The 16,344-nt window shown below is 39.7% G+C and overlaps 1 protein-coding gene across 1 annotated transcript in view; it reads right to left on the bottom strand.

Annotated features, from left to right (window-relative positions):
• Nucleotides 1-14,361, bottom strand: part of LOC133831932 (uncharacterized) — a gene marked incomplete at its 3' end in the record, with an annotated part of 32,151 nt that extends 17,790 nt beyond the window's left edge. Inside the window, exon 1 of the mRNA XM_062262337.1 lies at nt 14,231-14,361. Coding sequence (XP_062118321.1) covers nt 14,231-14,361 — 131 coding nt within the window. The remainder of the gene's footprint in view (nt 1-14,230) is intronic.
• Nucleotides 14,362-16,344: the final 1,983 nt, after the last annotated feature.

Below are 16,344 nucleotides of genomic sequence, written 5' to 3'. Positions count from 1 at the left end.
TAATCTAACATTATATTATATGAAATAATATAACATTTCCCCACTAGATTAAATAATCACTTTTGTAACACTTATTTAATCAATCAAACATTATATTAAAATATAATATTCCCTCACTTGATTAAATAATCACTCTCTATAGAAACCTTTGCATTGATGCATAAAGTAAAATTTCTTTCGACTTGAATTATACCTTAGTGTAATTACCACAAAGTTTGTTGAAATTTTGGTTGCCGAAGCATTGAACCACTATCCCTTGATAACAAATCGGTGATAACACACACACCTTTGCTGTGTTCACTTGAGACCTCAATGTCTCGCCTTTTCACCATTAATGGCCATGTGCATATTCCATTCATAGACTTTTCATGAGAATGACTCCCAATTCTCATGAGGGGCGGCACCACCCCTAGGTCTATATAGGTAGAACTCTTACAGTATTTTGTTACCCTAAAATACTTGTCTTTTCAAGACTGAGTTCTATTAAAGAAAACCTTTCAGTTTTAACCCTCATTTTGGTAACACACTAGTACTCATATCTCAGATGGGACAAAATTTGAGTACTACTACTACTCACTTGATTGACTTGTTATTACCTATTGAACCTAATACTAGTTTGGTGACTAGTATTAAGATAGGTTACCATCAACCGTGAATCTCTTTAGGGAGTCTAAGTCCCACCCCTTGAGATGTAGAAATGATTCCATTTGAATAATTTCTTTTCTCATGTATGCATACTTTAAACACTCTCTTTATTTTATTCAAACTTTGTTGCTGGCCATAGTTTGATTAAAATAGTTACCTCTTTAAAATAGTGATTTTGACCATAGTCAACGCCCCCACTATTTTATAGTTTAATATCCAAGATAAACATTTTCCTTAAATATTAATTCTAGAAACCTCTTTGTTTCTAAAATTCTCCTTTATGTTTTAAATTGATTCCTTCTTGAATCAAAATATTACAAACAATGACTTTAGTCACCAAACATGTCTAGATTTGTCTGTTCTATACACATATAGCCAATGTGATTTAGAATGTGGAATTCCAAATCATCTATTTGATAGGATGACCAAATTAATCAATTGATTAACAACAAAATAAATTGATTAAGTTTGGAGCATCACCCCCACATTTCTCACATAGTGATAATAAAATATCACTTTAAAATAGAAATCTCTTCATTTCAATTAAGTCATTTATCCTCCAAGATAAATATCTAGACCTATGATTCTCAAAGTTCATCATGAGTCCTCTATGCCACATGATAAACTCTCAAGATAAAATCTCAATGTTTATCTTGATTTATTTACTTGCTAAAGCAAGAAACACTTATTTGAAAGTAACTTTCACTTAGTTGCTTTCTTTTATATATTTCACAAAATAAAATGTGAACACAAATTTAATGTGAGAATTTCTCAAACAAATAATCACAAATTTTCATTTTTAGTTGTCTAAATAATCTCAAAATTACTTAAACAACTTTTGTGTATTTCTTAAGAGTCTCTTTGAGATTCTTTTGAAAACATCAATTTGACATCCATTGATTTTCTCATCAAAATCAAAATGTCAATTTTTTAAACACTTTAAATCAAAGAAAATAAACCCTCATTGATTTATTTAAATACTTTGATTTCTTATGTTTTTGTTTAAAATTATCTCTTTATTGAGATTAATTTAAATATATCACCATCTTTAACCAAAATGAATAAAGTTCTCTTTTATTCATCATTGGTGTAAAGATTCAAAATTGCTTCTCCAATTTTGAAATGTCTCCTCATTGAATAGTTAAGAATTATTGTCACTAAATAATTCTCAAATATATTTCATTTGACCACACTCTAGACTATAAGTCTATTGAGTCAACATGTCATCCCACAATTTTTTAATCCACTTTGATCCATTTTTCTTGCAATGGCAAGACACAACCATTAAAAGATGTAACCTGCTTAGGTACATCTTTTCTTATCTCATAAAATGAGATGCTCATCTTTTTAATGAGAAAATTTTTAATTCTCAAATCATTCTTTTATTCACAAATCACATACTATCAATAATATAGGATAAAACCTATTAAAATCTCACAAATGTTTGCATGATTATATTTCAATACAATTTCACATAGTTGTCAACATATATGACTTATATCATACTAACATGGCTCTTTATTAATATGTAAACATAAATTACAAGTATCATACACATATGATTTCATATTTCTATTGATTCACAAAATCAATATATTTATGCATGTCATATAGTACTCATAAAATTGTCATTCTAATAACTTATCATTATCACATAATAAGACAATTCTATAACATGCTAACATATTACCCAATAATCTACTAGATTATTTACATATTAATCACATATAACAAAAACTCAAGATATTATATTATCTTCTAATCTAACCACTAAAAAACAAAGGAGATTAGAAAACAATGAACCTCATTTATAAACTTTTCTTCTTCTCATTTCTATCACTATATGAAAACCATTAGATCTTCTAAGAAAACCAAAGAAGAACATTACCTTATCTTACCATCTTTTCAAAGTTGGATCCTCATATGATCTCCATGGTTTCTCCTTCCATTGAAAAAGGAACATAAGCTTTTGATTGTTAAAGAATATATTTATTTATACTCAATGGAAATGTGGAAAAACCAAAATACAACTCTGTGCAAAAAAATACAATAGACAAGGTAATTGATTAAATCAATATTACAACTCAATTGCTCAAAATACAAGTAACTAGAAAGATGTAGAAGAAGAAGATCACAAACTCAAAACAATAATAATACAAGTAAATAAGATCAACAAGATCAAAAGAATGAATATAAACAAATAAAAAGGGACAAACTCTCACACAACCAAAGTGTAGAGTAGTGGGGATCACCAACTTGAACATGGGTCAAAACCTTTGTCCAAAAGCTTATTTCCCCCTATTCTCTAAGCACTAAGGGATCTCTCAAGGAAATAGCTCTTTGGAATTATCAAGCCTCTATGGTGTATTTTCCAGCAAAGTGCTTTGTGGATGGAAAATGGTGTGTCTTACAAGTAAGCATTAGGCTCATATTTATAGAGTTTGAGATACCCCTTTGAATTTCAAATTTCACCAACCCCCATGGTTGTTACCAATGTTTAATTGGATGTTTGTGGAATTAAAATGGAGGTTTGGGAGTTATTTGGAATGTTAGAACCGTTCAATTTGGAAAAAACTGAAAAACCAAATAGGCTGTCAGTCTTACTGGCCGCGGCCACTGGCTTCTGTCCCCCATGCTGCAGCCATAGACCATTTTCAGCACAAAAAAGTCATTTTTCCAAAACGTCTCAAATCTTTTCCCACATAATTTTGTAACCTCCAAACACCTATTGGGAATTAAAACATGTCTCCAACAGCCATATTTCATCATGGCTTTGTGAAATTCAATCTCAAATGTGTAACAGATAATATACACATTATTGGGTAATATTTGGGAGTTACAAATTTGTAACTCCAAAATATGTCACATTTAGGCACACACATGTGTCTAATTTTGTGACTCTCAAAAATATGTAACAAGGTTTGACAAATCACATTTATGTGAAAAATCACATTTTGTAACATTATTTAATCTAACATTATATTATATGACATAATATAATAGTAATTGCAGGGGAATTAAGCTGGAAAATTGAGCTCCAAATTGAGGTAAGAGCTTTAGTTCATCCTTGAATTTTGCTGGGTTTCTGGGTATAAAGTAGTTGATGAACTTAGTTTATTTTTTATAGAATTGAGCTGAGTTGATGTGAGGTTTCAAATAGGAAGTCTGGGAATCTAAGCTCAAGGATTGGATGATTGAGGCTGAGGATTTAGCTGCCATTGAGGTAAGGATTTCTTCAATCTTCTGAGAAGTTTCCTAGTTTTTAGTTAGGGTTCTTGAGCTTCAAAGCTCAGTTTTGATTTCTGTGTTTGGTGAGGTTCTTAGCTAAGTCTTGATGTTATTATGTTGTTTTTGGTGAGCTATAGTGATTTATGGGCTTAATTTTGTGTTTGGCTGATGATTGGGGAGGATTTTTGGAGCTTTGGCTCGGGGAGTTCGAAGAGAGAAACTAAGAAATTTGCATTTCTGGTACAAGCGATGTAGCGCTAGGTTGGGAGTGCTACAGTGCTAGGCTGCGATTCTGGGGGGCTAGAGTCTCTGACTCTAGCGTTGTAGTGCCCATCAGGTAGCGCTGTAGCGCTACTCAGCTTTCAGAACTTGGTTTTTGGGTACTTTTTAAGGTTTCTGCTCAGGGGCTCAAGGGATGGTTTAACCACTTCGTTTGGTGGAATTAGAGGTCCAGAGAGCGCGAGTTTGGTCCTGGGATTGTTCTTTGGAATTTAAACTCATCGAAGTACCATTTATGGTTTGTGACTAGGTTTATCGCCAAGGCTCGGAGCTAAGGATCATACTCGGAACCATTTCACCTTCTCCGCTCAGAAATTAAAGGTAAGAAAACAGCACCCTTTTGTGTGACTGTGATGGGACTAAGGGCTCCCTATATCTGAATACAATTGTTATATGATTATGATATGCCATGTGAGCATGAAATAAACTGCCTAAGAGTGTCGAAACTGATATTTGCGCACAGGACGCGGCTCAGGCATTGGTAGCTGAGGATAGTTAAATAATCACTGAGCTCGGCTTAAGCCGGTCGGAGTCAATGGGTTAAACACTGGGCTCGACCTAAGTGAGCCGGAGAAGTGGGTTAAATAGAGGGTGTGGCCTAAAGGCGTCGACCCTGAGTATTGTATGATGAATATTGATATGTTATCATTGTTGTCTGATGCTTATGGCTTGCTGAATATCTGGATGATAGATTGTTGATTCCTTGTTTGTCGTCACTAATTATGTGTATATTATGGCCTGATGAATATCTGATTTATGTCTTGTGAATGATTTGATTGTCGTTATTGTTTATGCTATGTTGTTATGGTTTTCTTGATGGGCCTCGGCTCACGGGTGCTTCATTGTGCAGGTAATGACAAGGGTAAGATGGTTCAACCATGAGTTGGAGAGCTCTGGGGGCGAGGTGTACATTGTCAGCTAATCGTCTGCCATGGTCGAGGGATTGTACAGGGATGGAAACCTAAAATGTGTATTTTGCCATTAGAGTGGCCTTGATGGTATATAACTTTTGGAATTTTGTAAATCTATCATTTAAACCCTGTTTTTTGGGATCCCATGTACCAAACATTCGTTTTAATGAGCAATTGTCTATTTATGGCCAAAATCTTTTAACCCTAACATGTTTATGATTCTAGGATCACATTTTCATTTAAATGACTTGATTAGCAAGTCTTGCACTATTTAAAACACATAGTGTAACGGTCTTGGTTATCCAGGGTATTATAGAGTACGTTTTGAACGTTCTTTTATAATTTTAATAGGTTACTTCGAGGTTAAGTAACCTCAAGCAAATCCTAATGCTCGGGGCCCAAAAAACACCCCCGAGGTAAAATAGTTAAAATTCCCTCCTGATCTCACTAACTCCCAATTTATCATTAAATATTTATTCCCATTACCCAATATCCTGGTAATGTGCTAAATACCCAAAATACCCCTTGACTCACTCTGAGTTAAGTATGGATCCCGTTGTGACTTTCCACTAGCTTGCTTCCTAGGATCTCTCGTGCCAAGTAATTAAAACATACTCACATAATAATGTGGTCCCACACATATACCACATATATGCCAAATATACCCAAAACTGGCCAAATTATGAAAATTGCCCAATTAAACAAAAATGGGCTCACATGCATATTTAATACATCTAAACATGCATATCAAGTCATATTATAATAAAACTCACATAATCACATAATGATACACATAAATATCATATAATAACATAATTCTATAATTTGCCATCATGCCCCCCTAATTAAGGCCATAAGCCTTATTCGAAAATTTGGGACGTTACAACTATCCCCTCCTTACAGAAATTTTGTCCTCGAAATTTTATCTGACTAGCCCGGAATATCAATCCCGCATATCTAATTCTAGTTCCCAGGTCGCTCCCTCGACCTTGTTGTTTCTTTTTCTTACCTTAACTCAAGGTACAACTTTGTTTCTTAGAACCTTGTTCTTTCTGTCAAAATCTGAACTGGCTATTCCTCATAGGATAACTCCACCTCCAGTTCCAGATCCTCATAACTCAACACATGAGTCTCATCTAACACATGTTTCTTCAACATGGAAATCTGAAATACACTATATACGACTGACAGTGCCAAAGCTAAGGCCAATCCAAAGGCAACCTGACTAATCCTTCCCAGGATTTTCCAACGGTCCCACAAATCTAGGGCTCAACTTGCCTTTATTTCCTCACCCCTTTCCATGGTGATACCCTACGGAAGATACAGTCTTCACCTTGGAAATTCCACGTTCCTGTATTTCAGATCAACATAACTTTCCCATTTACTCTGAGAAGCGAGCATCCGAGCTCAAACCTTTTCAATAACCTCAATGGCCCTTTAAACTACCTCATGATCCAAATATAACATCTCACCCATCTCATCCCAATGAATGGGCGATATACATTCCCTACCATGCAGCATCTCATAAGGTGCCCCTCCAATAACTGGATAACTCTCTCTCTGATTTACCATCGGTTTGAGGATAATAAACTGTACTAAACTCCAACTAAATACTCATCACCTTCCGTAACCTTCCCCAAGACTTGGAAGTAATAACAAAGTCCTCTCAAATTCCGTGAATGTGTACTACCTCTCTCACATAGAGGTCTGTATACTAATCAAATGTAGTACTCGTCCTTACTGACAAAAGTGAGCTAACTTTGTATACTGGTCCATAATGACTCGAACCAAATCATGCTAACCCACTATCCTGGGCAGCCCCACCACGAAATCCATCGCGATGTACTTCCACTGTGGAATACATAAAGGTTGTATTGGCCCTACTGGTTCCTAATACTCTGTCTTGACCTGCTAACATGTTAAGAACTTTTCCACGTATTTCGTTACGTCCCTCTCCATTCCAGGCCACCAATATAAAGCTTTCAGATTCTGGTACATCTTCATGATGCCTGGATGAAGAGAATAAGAACTAGTATGAGATTCAATCCAGAAACCCCCGTTTAATCCCAATGTCCACCAAATCCTAAGTCTGATCCCTATACCTCAATAACTCATACCTGGCACTGCATAATCCTTAGCTAATCCAGCTAAGACATTCCCCTCAATTTTCCCCATCTGTGGTTCACTTAACTATTTTCCTTTAATCCTCTCTACAAGAGTAAACTTAAGCATAATGTTGGCCACCTGGCCCACCAGTAACTCTGCTCTAGTTCTGGTCCCACCCTTCAATTAACATGATGCGTAGGCAATCATCTTTTCCTTTCAATGACATGTCATAATAACCTCCAAACTGGTTCTGATATGTAAGAAGACTCAGAACTCTTCCACAAAGCACATGTAATATCCTACCTGTTCAAGGAAACTCCTATCCTCTGAGGCATTCCTTGACCTTGGCAAATCTCCAACTGAGAGTGTACCACAATATCGTCGATCAAGACGATCACAAATCCAATTTAGGTAATCTTTGAATACTCTGTTCATCTAATCCATCAAAACAACTCAGTGCTCCTAGTGCCCATATCTAATATAAAAGCCAGTCTTCTGTATATCCTTCTCCCTAATCTTCAGTTGGTAATAACCAGATCAAAGATCCACCTTAAAAAATATTGTCTTACTCAATAACTGAGCCTTTAGTTCTTACAGCTTTGCTGAAGTCGTTCAATACAGTGCCCTAGACCTGATTCCGTCCCTGGAACCAACCTAATCACCATTCTTTCTCTTTATATAAAGGTAATCTAGACAAATCCTCTGGAGATACATTCAGAAACTCACAGACTAATCCAGTCTGTCCTGGTCCCACTGGCATGACCTAAATGGTATCCACCACACTAGCTAAGATTCCTATGCATCCTCCTGCAATAGGTCTCTAGCTCTAAATACATATATCAAAAACATACAAGATCCATGCACAGTGCCAACAAATACAAGGGTTTTTCACCCTCAAACCCAAGGATTATGATTCTTTCCTTGCAATTTATCATTTCCCCATACTTGGCTAACCAATCCATATCTGAGATCATATTGAAGTCAGTTATAACCGACCCTATCAAATAAACTGATGAGTCCTCTCTCCATAATAATCTAACTCATCTCTTAAAATTACCAATAGAGTATCAAATTCCCATCACAACATAACCATGTAATCTGCATAACAAATCTATGCCTCCCTAGATGCAACAAGCAAAGAACAACATGGCACCAAAACTAGTCAGCTTAACACAAAAAATCAGAACTAGAAAGCTGACCTACCACCACTGAGGAATCAGCCTCAGTCTCAATCTCAGTCTCTGACTTTGACTGCATCAGAGCAAACACTCGAGCTGGAGTCGAGTTGTTCGCCCCCTTTTTCTCATCCTTCCTTCGCCTTGGAAAATCCCTCTTACGGTGCCCAAACATTCCACATAAGAAACATGCCTTTGCTCGACATTCTCCCAAATGACGTCTCTTGCACCGAGTGCATGTCGAGTGGGGTTTCCTATCCTTGTCCTTGCCCGTTCCAATAAATGGAGGTATCACTATTTGAGCTCCGCGCTCTCCGGAACTCTCCTTCTTAATCTCATTTCCTGTGCTCTCAACAACAAGAACCTTCTCTACCACCTGAGCGTAGGTAGAGATTTCATGCACTGCGTCAACTCTACTAAACCGAGCAGTAGAAATTGTCCCAAGCGCCAAAGTTCGAACCCCCAAGCCTCACCAATTTTAGAAAACAACCTAAGGCAAAAACCCTTAGGCGGGCTGCGACCTGACCCTAAGGGTCGCAGTGTACCCCCAAGTCAGAGAGCCACCCATGGCCATTTGGGCATGCGGGCCGCGGTGCCCCAGAGGTGGATCGTGGGGTGCCCTTACGAACCCAGATTTTCTGGGTTTGCTCAGCATTTTCCCACGAGTCCAACCCCAAATTCTCATCCCAATTCAGCAACCAATCCTAAATTCAAGCCTAGAATCCCCATCCTTTTTGTCTAAACATCATATCTAGCCCATAATCAATCCTTACTCCTATTACACACCCAAATTCAATCAAAACCCAGAATTTTACACAAAATCTAAACTTCACAATAACTTGACTCAATTCAGTAAATTAAGGTTGGAATCTTACCTGAATTGATGATCTAAACTCCTCATAAACCTTTAATTGTCTTTATCTTAGCTTTTCCTCAGCTTGAACCAGCCCAAATCCAACTTTCTTTCTTTGTTCTAGAGGGATGAAGAGAACGTTTTTTAGAATTTTGGGACTTCTAGTTTATTCTGATATATCCCCAAGTCTAGTCTAAGTACATCCTTATCCCAAAAGGACCCCTTTGCCCCTTAATCTATTCAATCTTCTAATGGTTCCTAAGAATAAATTGGTCATTCTTCCTGATCCCCGCTAATTCCTCAAGTGTTCCTAGCATTTACCAATTAATATCGTCATGTCCAAATAATTACCAAATACTTATTCGTTACTTAATATATCCTAAAATATTCTCAGAATTCCCAAAAATACCCCCAGGCTCCCCCGAGCCGGGTATTAAACCCCGCTGTGACTATTTCGTTGATCCGCTCACTAGGACCGTCGCGAGCCATATACTGCAAATATATCCACATAATAATGTGGTCTCCACAATGTATCACATATAATCACATTTATGCCCTCAATGGCCAAAATTACAAATATGCACTTATAAGCTATAAATGGTCCATATGCATATTTAGTACTCATAAACATGCTTATAACATATTCATATAATCATATTAATCATGCATGCCACGTAATCATGCATTTAACCAATAAAACATACATATACCAATTATGCCCTCCTAGCATGCTAATCAATGCCCTAAGCCCTATTAGCAATTTTGGGACATACAACTATTCCCTCCTACTGAGAATTTCGCCCTAGAAATTTACCTGAATAATTCGAGGCACTGATCCCGAATCGATGACTCAAGCTCCCATGTCGCTTCCTCGACCCTGCTATTCCTACACAATACTTTGACTAGAGGAATCGTCTTGTTCCATGGAACCTTGTCTTTCCTGTCTAAAACCTGAACCCGGCGCTCCTCATAAGACAAATCTGTCTGCAACTCCAAGTCCTCATACTTCAACACATGAGTTGTATCTGAGATGTACTTCCGAAGCATAAAAATGTGGAATACGTCATGAACTCTTGACAACAACAGTGGCAGAGCCAATCTGTAGGCCACCTGCCCGATCCTCTCCAGGATCTCAAATGGTCCAATGAATCTAGGGCTCAGCTTGCCCTTTTTCCCAAACCTTTTCACCCCTCGTAGTGGTGAGACTCACAAAAACACGTGGTCTCCTACCTGGAACTCCGCGTCCCTACGCTTAGGTTCAACGTAGCTTTTCTGTCTGCTTTGCGAAGCGAGCATTCAAGCTCGGATCTTCTTAATAGTTTCATTAGTCTTCTGTACCATTTCCGGTCCTAAATACTTTCTCTCACCCATCTCATCCCAATGAATGGGCGATCTACACCTCCTCCCATATAACATCCCGTACGGAGCTACTCCAATCGTTGATTGATAACTGTTGTTGTATGAAAACTCAATCAACGGAAGATACTTACTCCAAGACCCCTCAAAGTCTATCACACATGCCCAGAGCATGTCCTCCAACACCTGATTCGCCCTCTTAGACTGTCCATCAGTCTAAGGATGAAAGGTCGTACTTAACTTCAGCTAAGTCCCCATAGCCTTCTATAAACTATCCCAAAACTTGGAGGTAAATATAGGATCCTTATTTGATAATATAGACTTGGGAACCCCATGGAGACGTACAATCTCCCTCACGTACAGCTCTGCATACTAATCCACAGTATGGGTTGTCTTCATTGGTAGAAAGTGAGCTAACTTGGTGTATCTACCTACTATCACCAACACCGAGTCATGTAATCCCACTTTCCTGGGTACACCTCCCACAAAATCCATGGTAATGTCCTCTCATTTCCACTCAGGAATACCCAAAGGCTGTAGCAACCCCACTGGTCACTGGTGCTCAGCCTTCACTTGCTGACAGGTCAAACACTTGGCCACGTACTCCACTACTTCCTTCTTCATCCCAGGCCACCAATATAACGCCCGTAGATCCTGATACATCTTTGTGGTGCCTAGATGGTGTTAGTACGGTGTAGTATGGGATTCATCTAATATCTCTCGTCTAATACCCAAATATGTTGGGACACAAATCTGACCCTTATACCGTAGTAACCCTATCTCTGAAATAGAATAATCCTTAGCTATTCTAACTAGGACATTCCCTCTAGCTTCCTGCAATTGTGCATCATTCATCTGACCATCTCTTATCCTCTTCAGGAGGGTAAACTAGAAGGTAATGTTGGCCAACCAACCCATAACCAACTCTATGCTTGCTATAGTCATCTCTTCTGCAAACTCTCTCGATATTTATGTTGAGCTAAACAACTGTCTCGGGCCCCTCCAGCTCAACGCGTCCGCCTCTACATTGGCTTTCCCTGGGTGGTAAAGGATATCACAATCATAGTCCCTTACCAACTCTAGCCAGTGCCTCTACCTCATATTCAAGTCCTTCTGGGTGAAGAAATACTTCAAGCTCTTATGATCGGTGTATATCTCGAACTTCTCTCCATATAGATAATGTTGCCAAACTTTCAATGCGAATACCACCGCTGTTAATTATAGGTCATGGGTAGGGTACCGCTGCTCATATTCCTTCAACTTCCGTGACTCATAAGCCATAACCTTCTCATTCTGCATCAACACACAATCCCAATCCTAACCTCGATGCATCAAAGTATACCAGAAACCTCTCTCCTTCTGAAGGAAGACTCAACACTGGAGCGGTAATCAGCCGTCGCTTCAATTCTCGAAAGCTATTCTCACACTTATCTGACCAGATGAACTTCAAATTCTTCCGTGTCAATTATGTCATCGGTGCTGCAATCTTCGAGAATCCTTTCACAAACTGTCTGTAATAACCTGGTAATGCAAGGAAGCTCCTAACCTCTGAGGTGTTCCTTGGCCTCGGCCAATCTCATATTGCCTCTATCTTAGCCATATCTACCTTAATCCCATCTTCACTAACAATATGTCCAAGGAATGTCACTTCTAGTAGCCAAAACTCACACTTCTTAAACTTGGCATACAACCGATGCTCTCTCAATCTCTGCAAGACCTATCAAAGATGTTGTTCATGCTCTGCCTCTGAACTAGAATAAACCAAGATGTCGTCGATGAAGACAAGTACAAATTGATCCAAGAAGTCCTTGAAGACCTTGTTCATCAAATCCATGAATGATGCTGGGGCATTGGTCAAACCAATGACATGACTAAGAACTCATAATGCCCATACCTCGTTCGGAAGGCCGTCTTCGGTATATCCTCATCCTTGATCCTCAGCTGGTGATAACCAAATCGAAGATCAATCTTCAAGAATATCTTCTTTCCCTACAACTGATCGAATAGGTCATCGATCCTTGGTAAGGGGAATTTGTTCTTGATGGTCAACTTGTTCAACTCCATGTAGTCTATACACATCCTTAGAGTCCCACCCTTCTTCTTCACAAACAAAACTGGAGCACCCCATGGCGATAAGCTAGGCCTGATAAATCCCAAATCAAGAAGTTCTTGTAATTGTATCTTCAACCCTTTCAGTTCTGTCAGAGCCATCCTATATGGTGCCCTCAAAACTAGATTTGTTCCCGACGCTAACTCAATGACAAACTGAATCTCCCTATGCGGCGGCAACTCTGGTAAATCCTAAGGAAACACATCCAAGAACTCACATACTAATCTGGACTCGCCCGGCCCTGCTGGCATAACCCTGGTGGTATCCACCACACTAGCTAGAAAACCTATACAACCTCCATGCAATAGATCCCTAGCCCTCAAAGCCGATATCATGGGTATGTGAGGTCCATGCACAACACCCACGAAAACAAAGGGATCTTCTCCCTCAGGCTCAAAAGTCACCATCTTCTTCCTGCAGTCTATAGTAGCCCCATATCTGACCAGCCAATCCATCCCCAAGATCATATCGAAATCATCCATACCCAACTCAATCAAATCTACTAATAGTTCCCTACTATCTACCATCACTGGCAGTGCTCTAATCCATCTCCTAAAAACTACCAGTTCCCCTGTTGGCAGTATAGTCCCAAACCCCGCAGTATAATACTCACTAGTTCCACACAATCTATCAATCACTTTACTAGAAACAAACGAATGTGTAGCACCAGAGTCAATCAATACTATATAAGTGGAGCCAACACTAGAAAGTTAACCTGTCACTACCGAGGGACTAGCCTTGGCCTCGGCCTCTACCTGCATCAAGGTGAACACTCGAGCTTGAGTCAAGTTTTCCACCTTCCCTGGTTCCTCCTTCTTCGTTGTTGGGCAGTCTTTCTTGAGGTGTACCACCACCCCGCATAGATAGCAAGCCTTTGCCCAACATTCTCCCAAATGGCACTTCCTGCGCCTTGTACATTCTGGGTAACTCCTCCATGTCTCACCGCCTCCCTGGCGGCCACCCTGAGCACCCCGACCCCTCCTATCAGGACCAGCAGTGGTTGAGGTGTTAGGGGTCTTCCTCTTTAGATCAATGGGGCCTCCGCCCCTACCAACTACTGTGAATGGAGGCACTGCCCTACGAACATCCCATCTCGCAACGTTCTCCCTCCAGATCTTGTTTTCTGCCTCTTCAGCGGTAAGAGCCTGGGCATAAGTCGCTTGCCCAGGTACCAAGGTAATCCTCACATCTTGAGCTATCATATCATTAAGCCCTCAAATAAACCTGTCCTATCTGGCTGCATCTGTAGGCACCAAATCTGATGCAAACTTTGTCAGCCTATCAAACTTCAGGGCATACTCTATAACTGTCATGCTGCCTTGTACCAGCCCTGTGAATTCATTTACCTTTGCTGCTCTGATGGCAACATTGTATTAATTCTAGCTTAACAGATCTCTGAACCCATCCCAACTCAGAGTAGAAAAGTCCCTGGTATGTGATGCCACCTCCCATCAAATACGGGATAGAAGTGATCATACTCATCCACTGTTTGGCCTTCAGTGGATCTGGTCCTCCCTCAAAGGTTGGAGGATGTTGTCTCCTGAACTGCTCATACAGTGGCTCCTACCTGTTCCCAACCTCAGGTGTCTGTACAACTAGTGCCACAACAAATGGCATAATAAGTGCATCACTCCCTGACGGAGCCTGCTGTTTCATAAGACAGATCTGCTCTTCCTGACTCTGTAACCGGGCTTGCATGTCTGCAAGTATCTGCTGCCAATCCTCAGGGACTGGGGGAGGGTTCTGGCCTCAAACCTTGTGCTGGCTAGTCGTATAGATCGCCTTGGACGCATAGCTATCCAAGTTTATCTGCAATCAACGACAGGTTAACAATCTTTCCATAGTCCACCATTGATACTCAACCAGTCACAAGCAATCAAGATGCAGATAATCATTCAAATATTCATTCATATGCAACAGCAATGCTAATAAGCACGCCTCATTATCATCACACAACAGTCAAGGGCCAGGCCCTATTAGTATCTCATGCTCCCTATTAGTCATACAGATTAAAGTATTTATATTTCATTCAAGCGCTTAAGCATGTAATCTCATATATACAACTACCAAACCCTGAGTCAAGCTTGTCTTTCGCGGCGAGTGTACATGTCCAGCCAGTCTTCAGGAACCCTTAAACCTAGACCGCTCTGATACCAAGTTGTAACGCCCTGAATAAACAAGACCATTACACTGTGTGTTTTAAAATAGTGCAAGACTTGCTAATCAAGTTGTTTGAATAGTAATGTAATACTAAGATCAATTACCAGGTTAGGTTTAAAAGATTTTGAACATAAACAGTTAATTTTCATTAAAATAGACGTTTGGTACATGGGATCCCAAAAATAGAGTTTAAGAGACAAATTTACAATTCTCAAAAGTTATGTACAACCAGTAGCCACTCTAATGGCAAAACATAAAATTTTAGGCTCTGTCCTTGTACTTTCCCTTGGCCGTGGCAGACGAGCAGCTGACGATGTACACCTCCCCCAGAGCTCTCCAACTCATGGTTGATCCAGCTTACCCTTGCATTTACCTGCACAACATAGCACCCGTGAGCCAAGTCCCAACAAGAAAATCATAACATCATATACATAATCAGTTATTGCAACCAATAAATCAAAAGACAGTTATCCAGAAATTCAACAAGTCATAAGCATCAAACTATTAACGGTAAACATGTACGTTCAATAATAGATCTTAATCAATATGCAAATGCTCAGGGTCGATGCCCTTAGGTTGAGCCCTCTGTTTACTCAAGTAAATCCGGCTCGCTTAGGCCAAGTCCAGTGTTTATCTAGCTGACCCCGGCTCACAGTGGCCGAGTCACGTTCTGTGCGCATGTATCAGCCCCGGCTCTCTTAGGCCGATCATTACATATTTCACATAACAATATCACATTTATACAACACATATACTCAGATACAAGGAATCTCAGTCCCAACACAGCCATGCAAGGGTGCAGTTTTCTTACCATGAATTCCGAGCGAAAGATACAGAACGGTCCCAAGCACGATCCACAATCTTGAGCCTTGGCGATAAACCTAGTCACAGTGGCCAATGGGTAATCATCAACTTCTAATCCAAATAAATACTTAGGAGACAAAAACTAGCCTTTGGGACCTCATTTATACTCAACCGGGTAGTAGAAATTGTCCCGATCGCCTAGGTTCGAACCCCTGACCCTCACCAATTCTAGAAACCAACCTAAGGAAAAAACCCCTAGGCAGGTCGCGGCGCACCCCCAAGTTAGAGGCTTAATCCTCAAGCTTTTAGGGGAGGTGGGCCGCGACTTGCCCCCTAGGGTCGCGGCATACCTTCAAGTAAGAAAGCCACCCAAGGCCATCTGGGCATGCGAGCCGTGATGCCCCAGAGGTGGGTCACAGCGCACCCCTACGAACCAAGATTTTATGTATTTGCTCAGCATTTTCCCACGAGTCCAACCCCAAATTCTCATCCCAATTCAGCAACCAATCCCAGATTCAAGCCCTAGAATCCCCATCCTTTTGGTCTAAATATCATATCTAGCCCATAATCAATCCTTACTCCTATTACACACCCACATTCAATCAAAACCCATAATTATACACAAGTTCTAAGCTTCACAATAACTCAGCTCAATTCAATAAATTAAGGTTGTAATCTTACCTGAATTTATGATCTAAACTCCTCAGAAACCTTTAT

The sequence above is a fragment of the Humulus lupulus genome, chromosome 1, assembly GCF_963169125.1.
Source record: "Humulus lupulus chromosome 1, drHumLupu1.1, whole genome shotgun sequence".
NCBI lineage: Eukaryota > Viridiplantae > Streptophyta > Magnoliopsida > Rosales > Cannabaceae > Humulus > Humulus lupulus.
The sequence above is the reverse complement of the archived record's forward strand: the minus strand, read 5'-3'. Positions and strand labels throughout refer to the sequence as shown.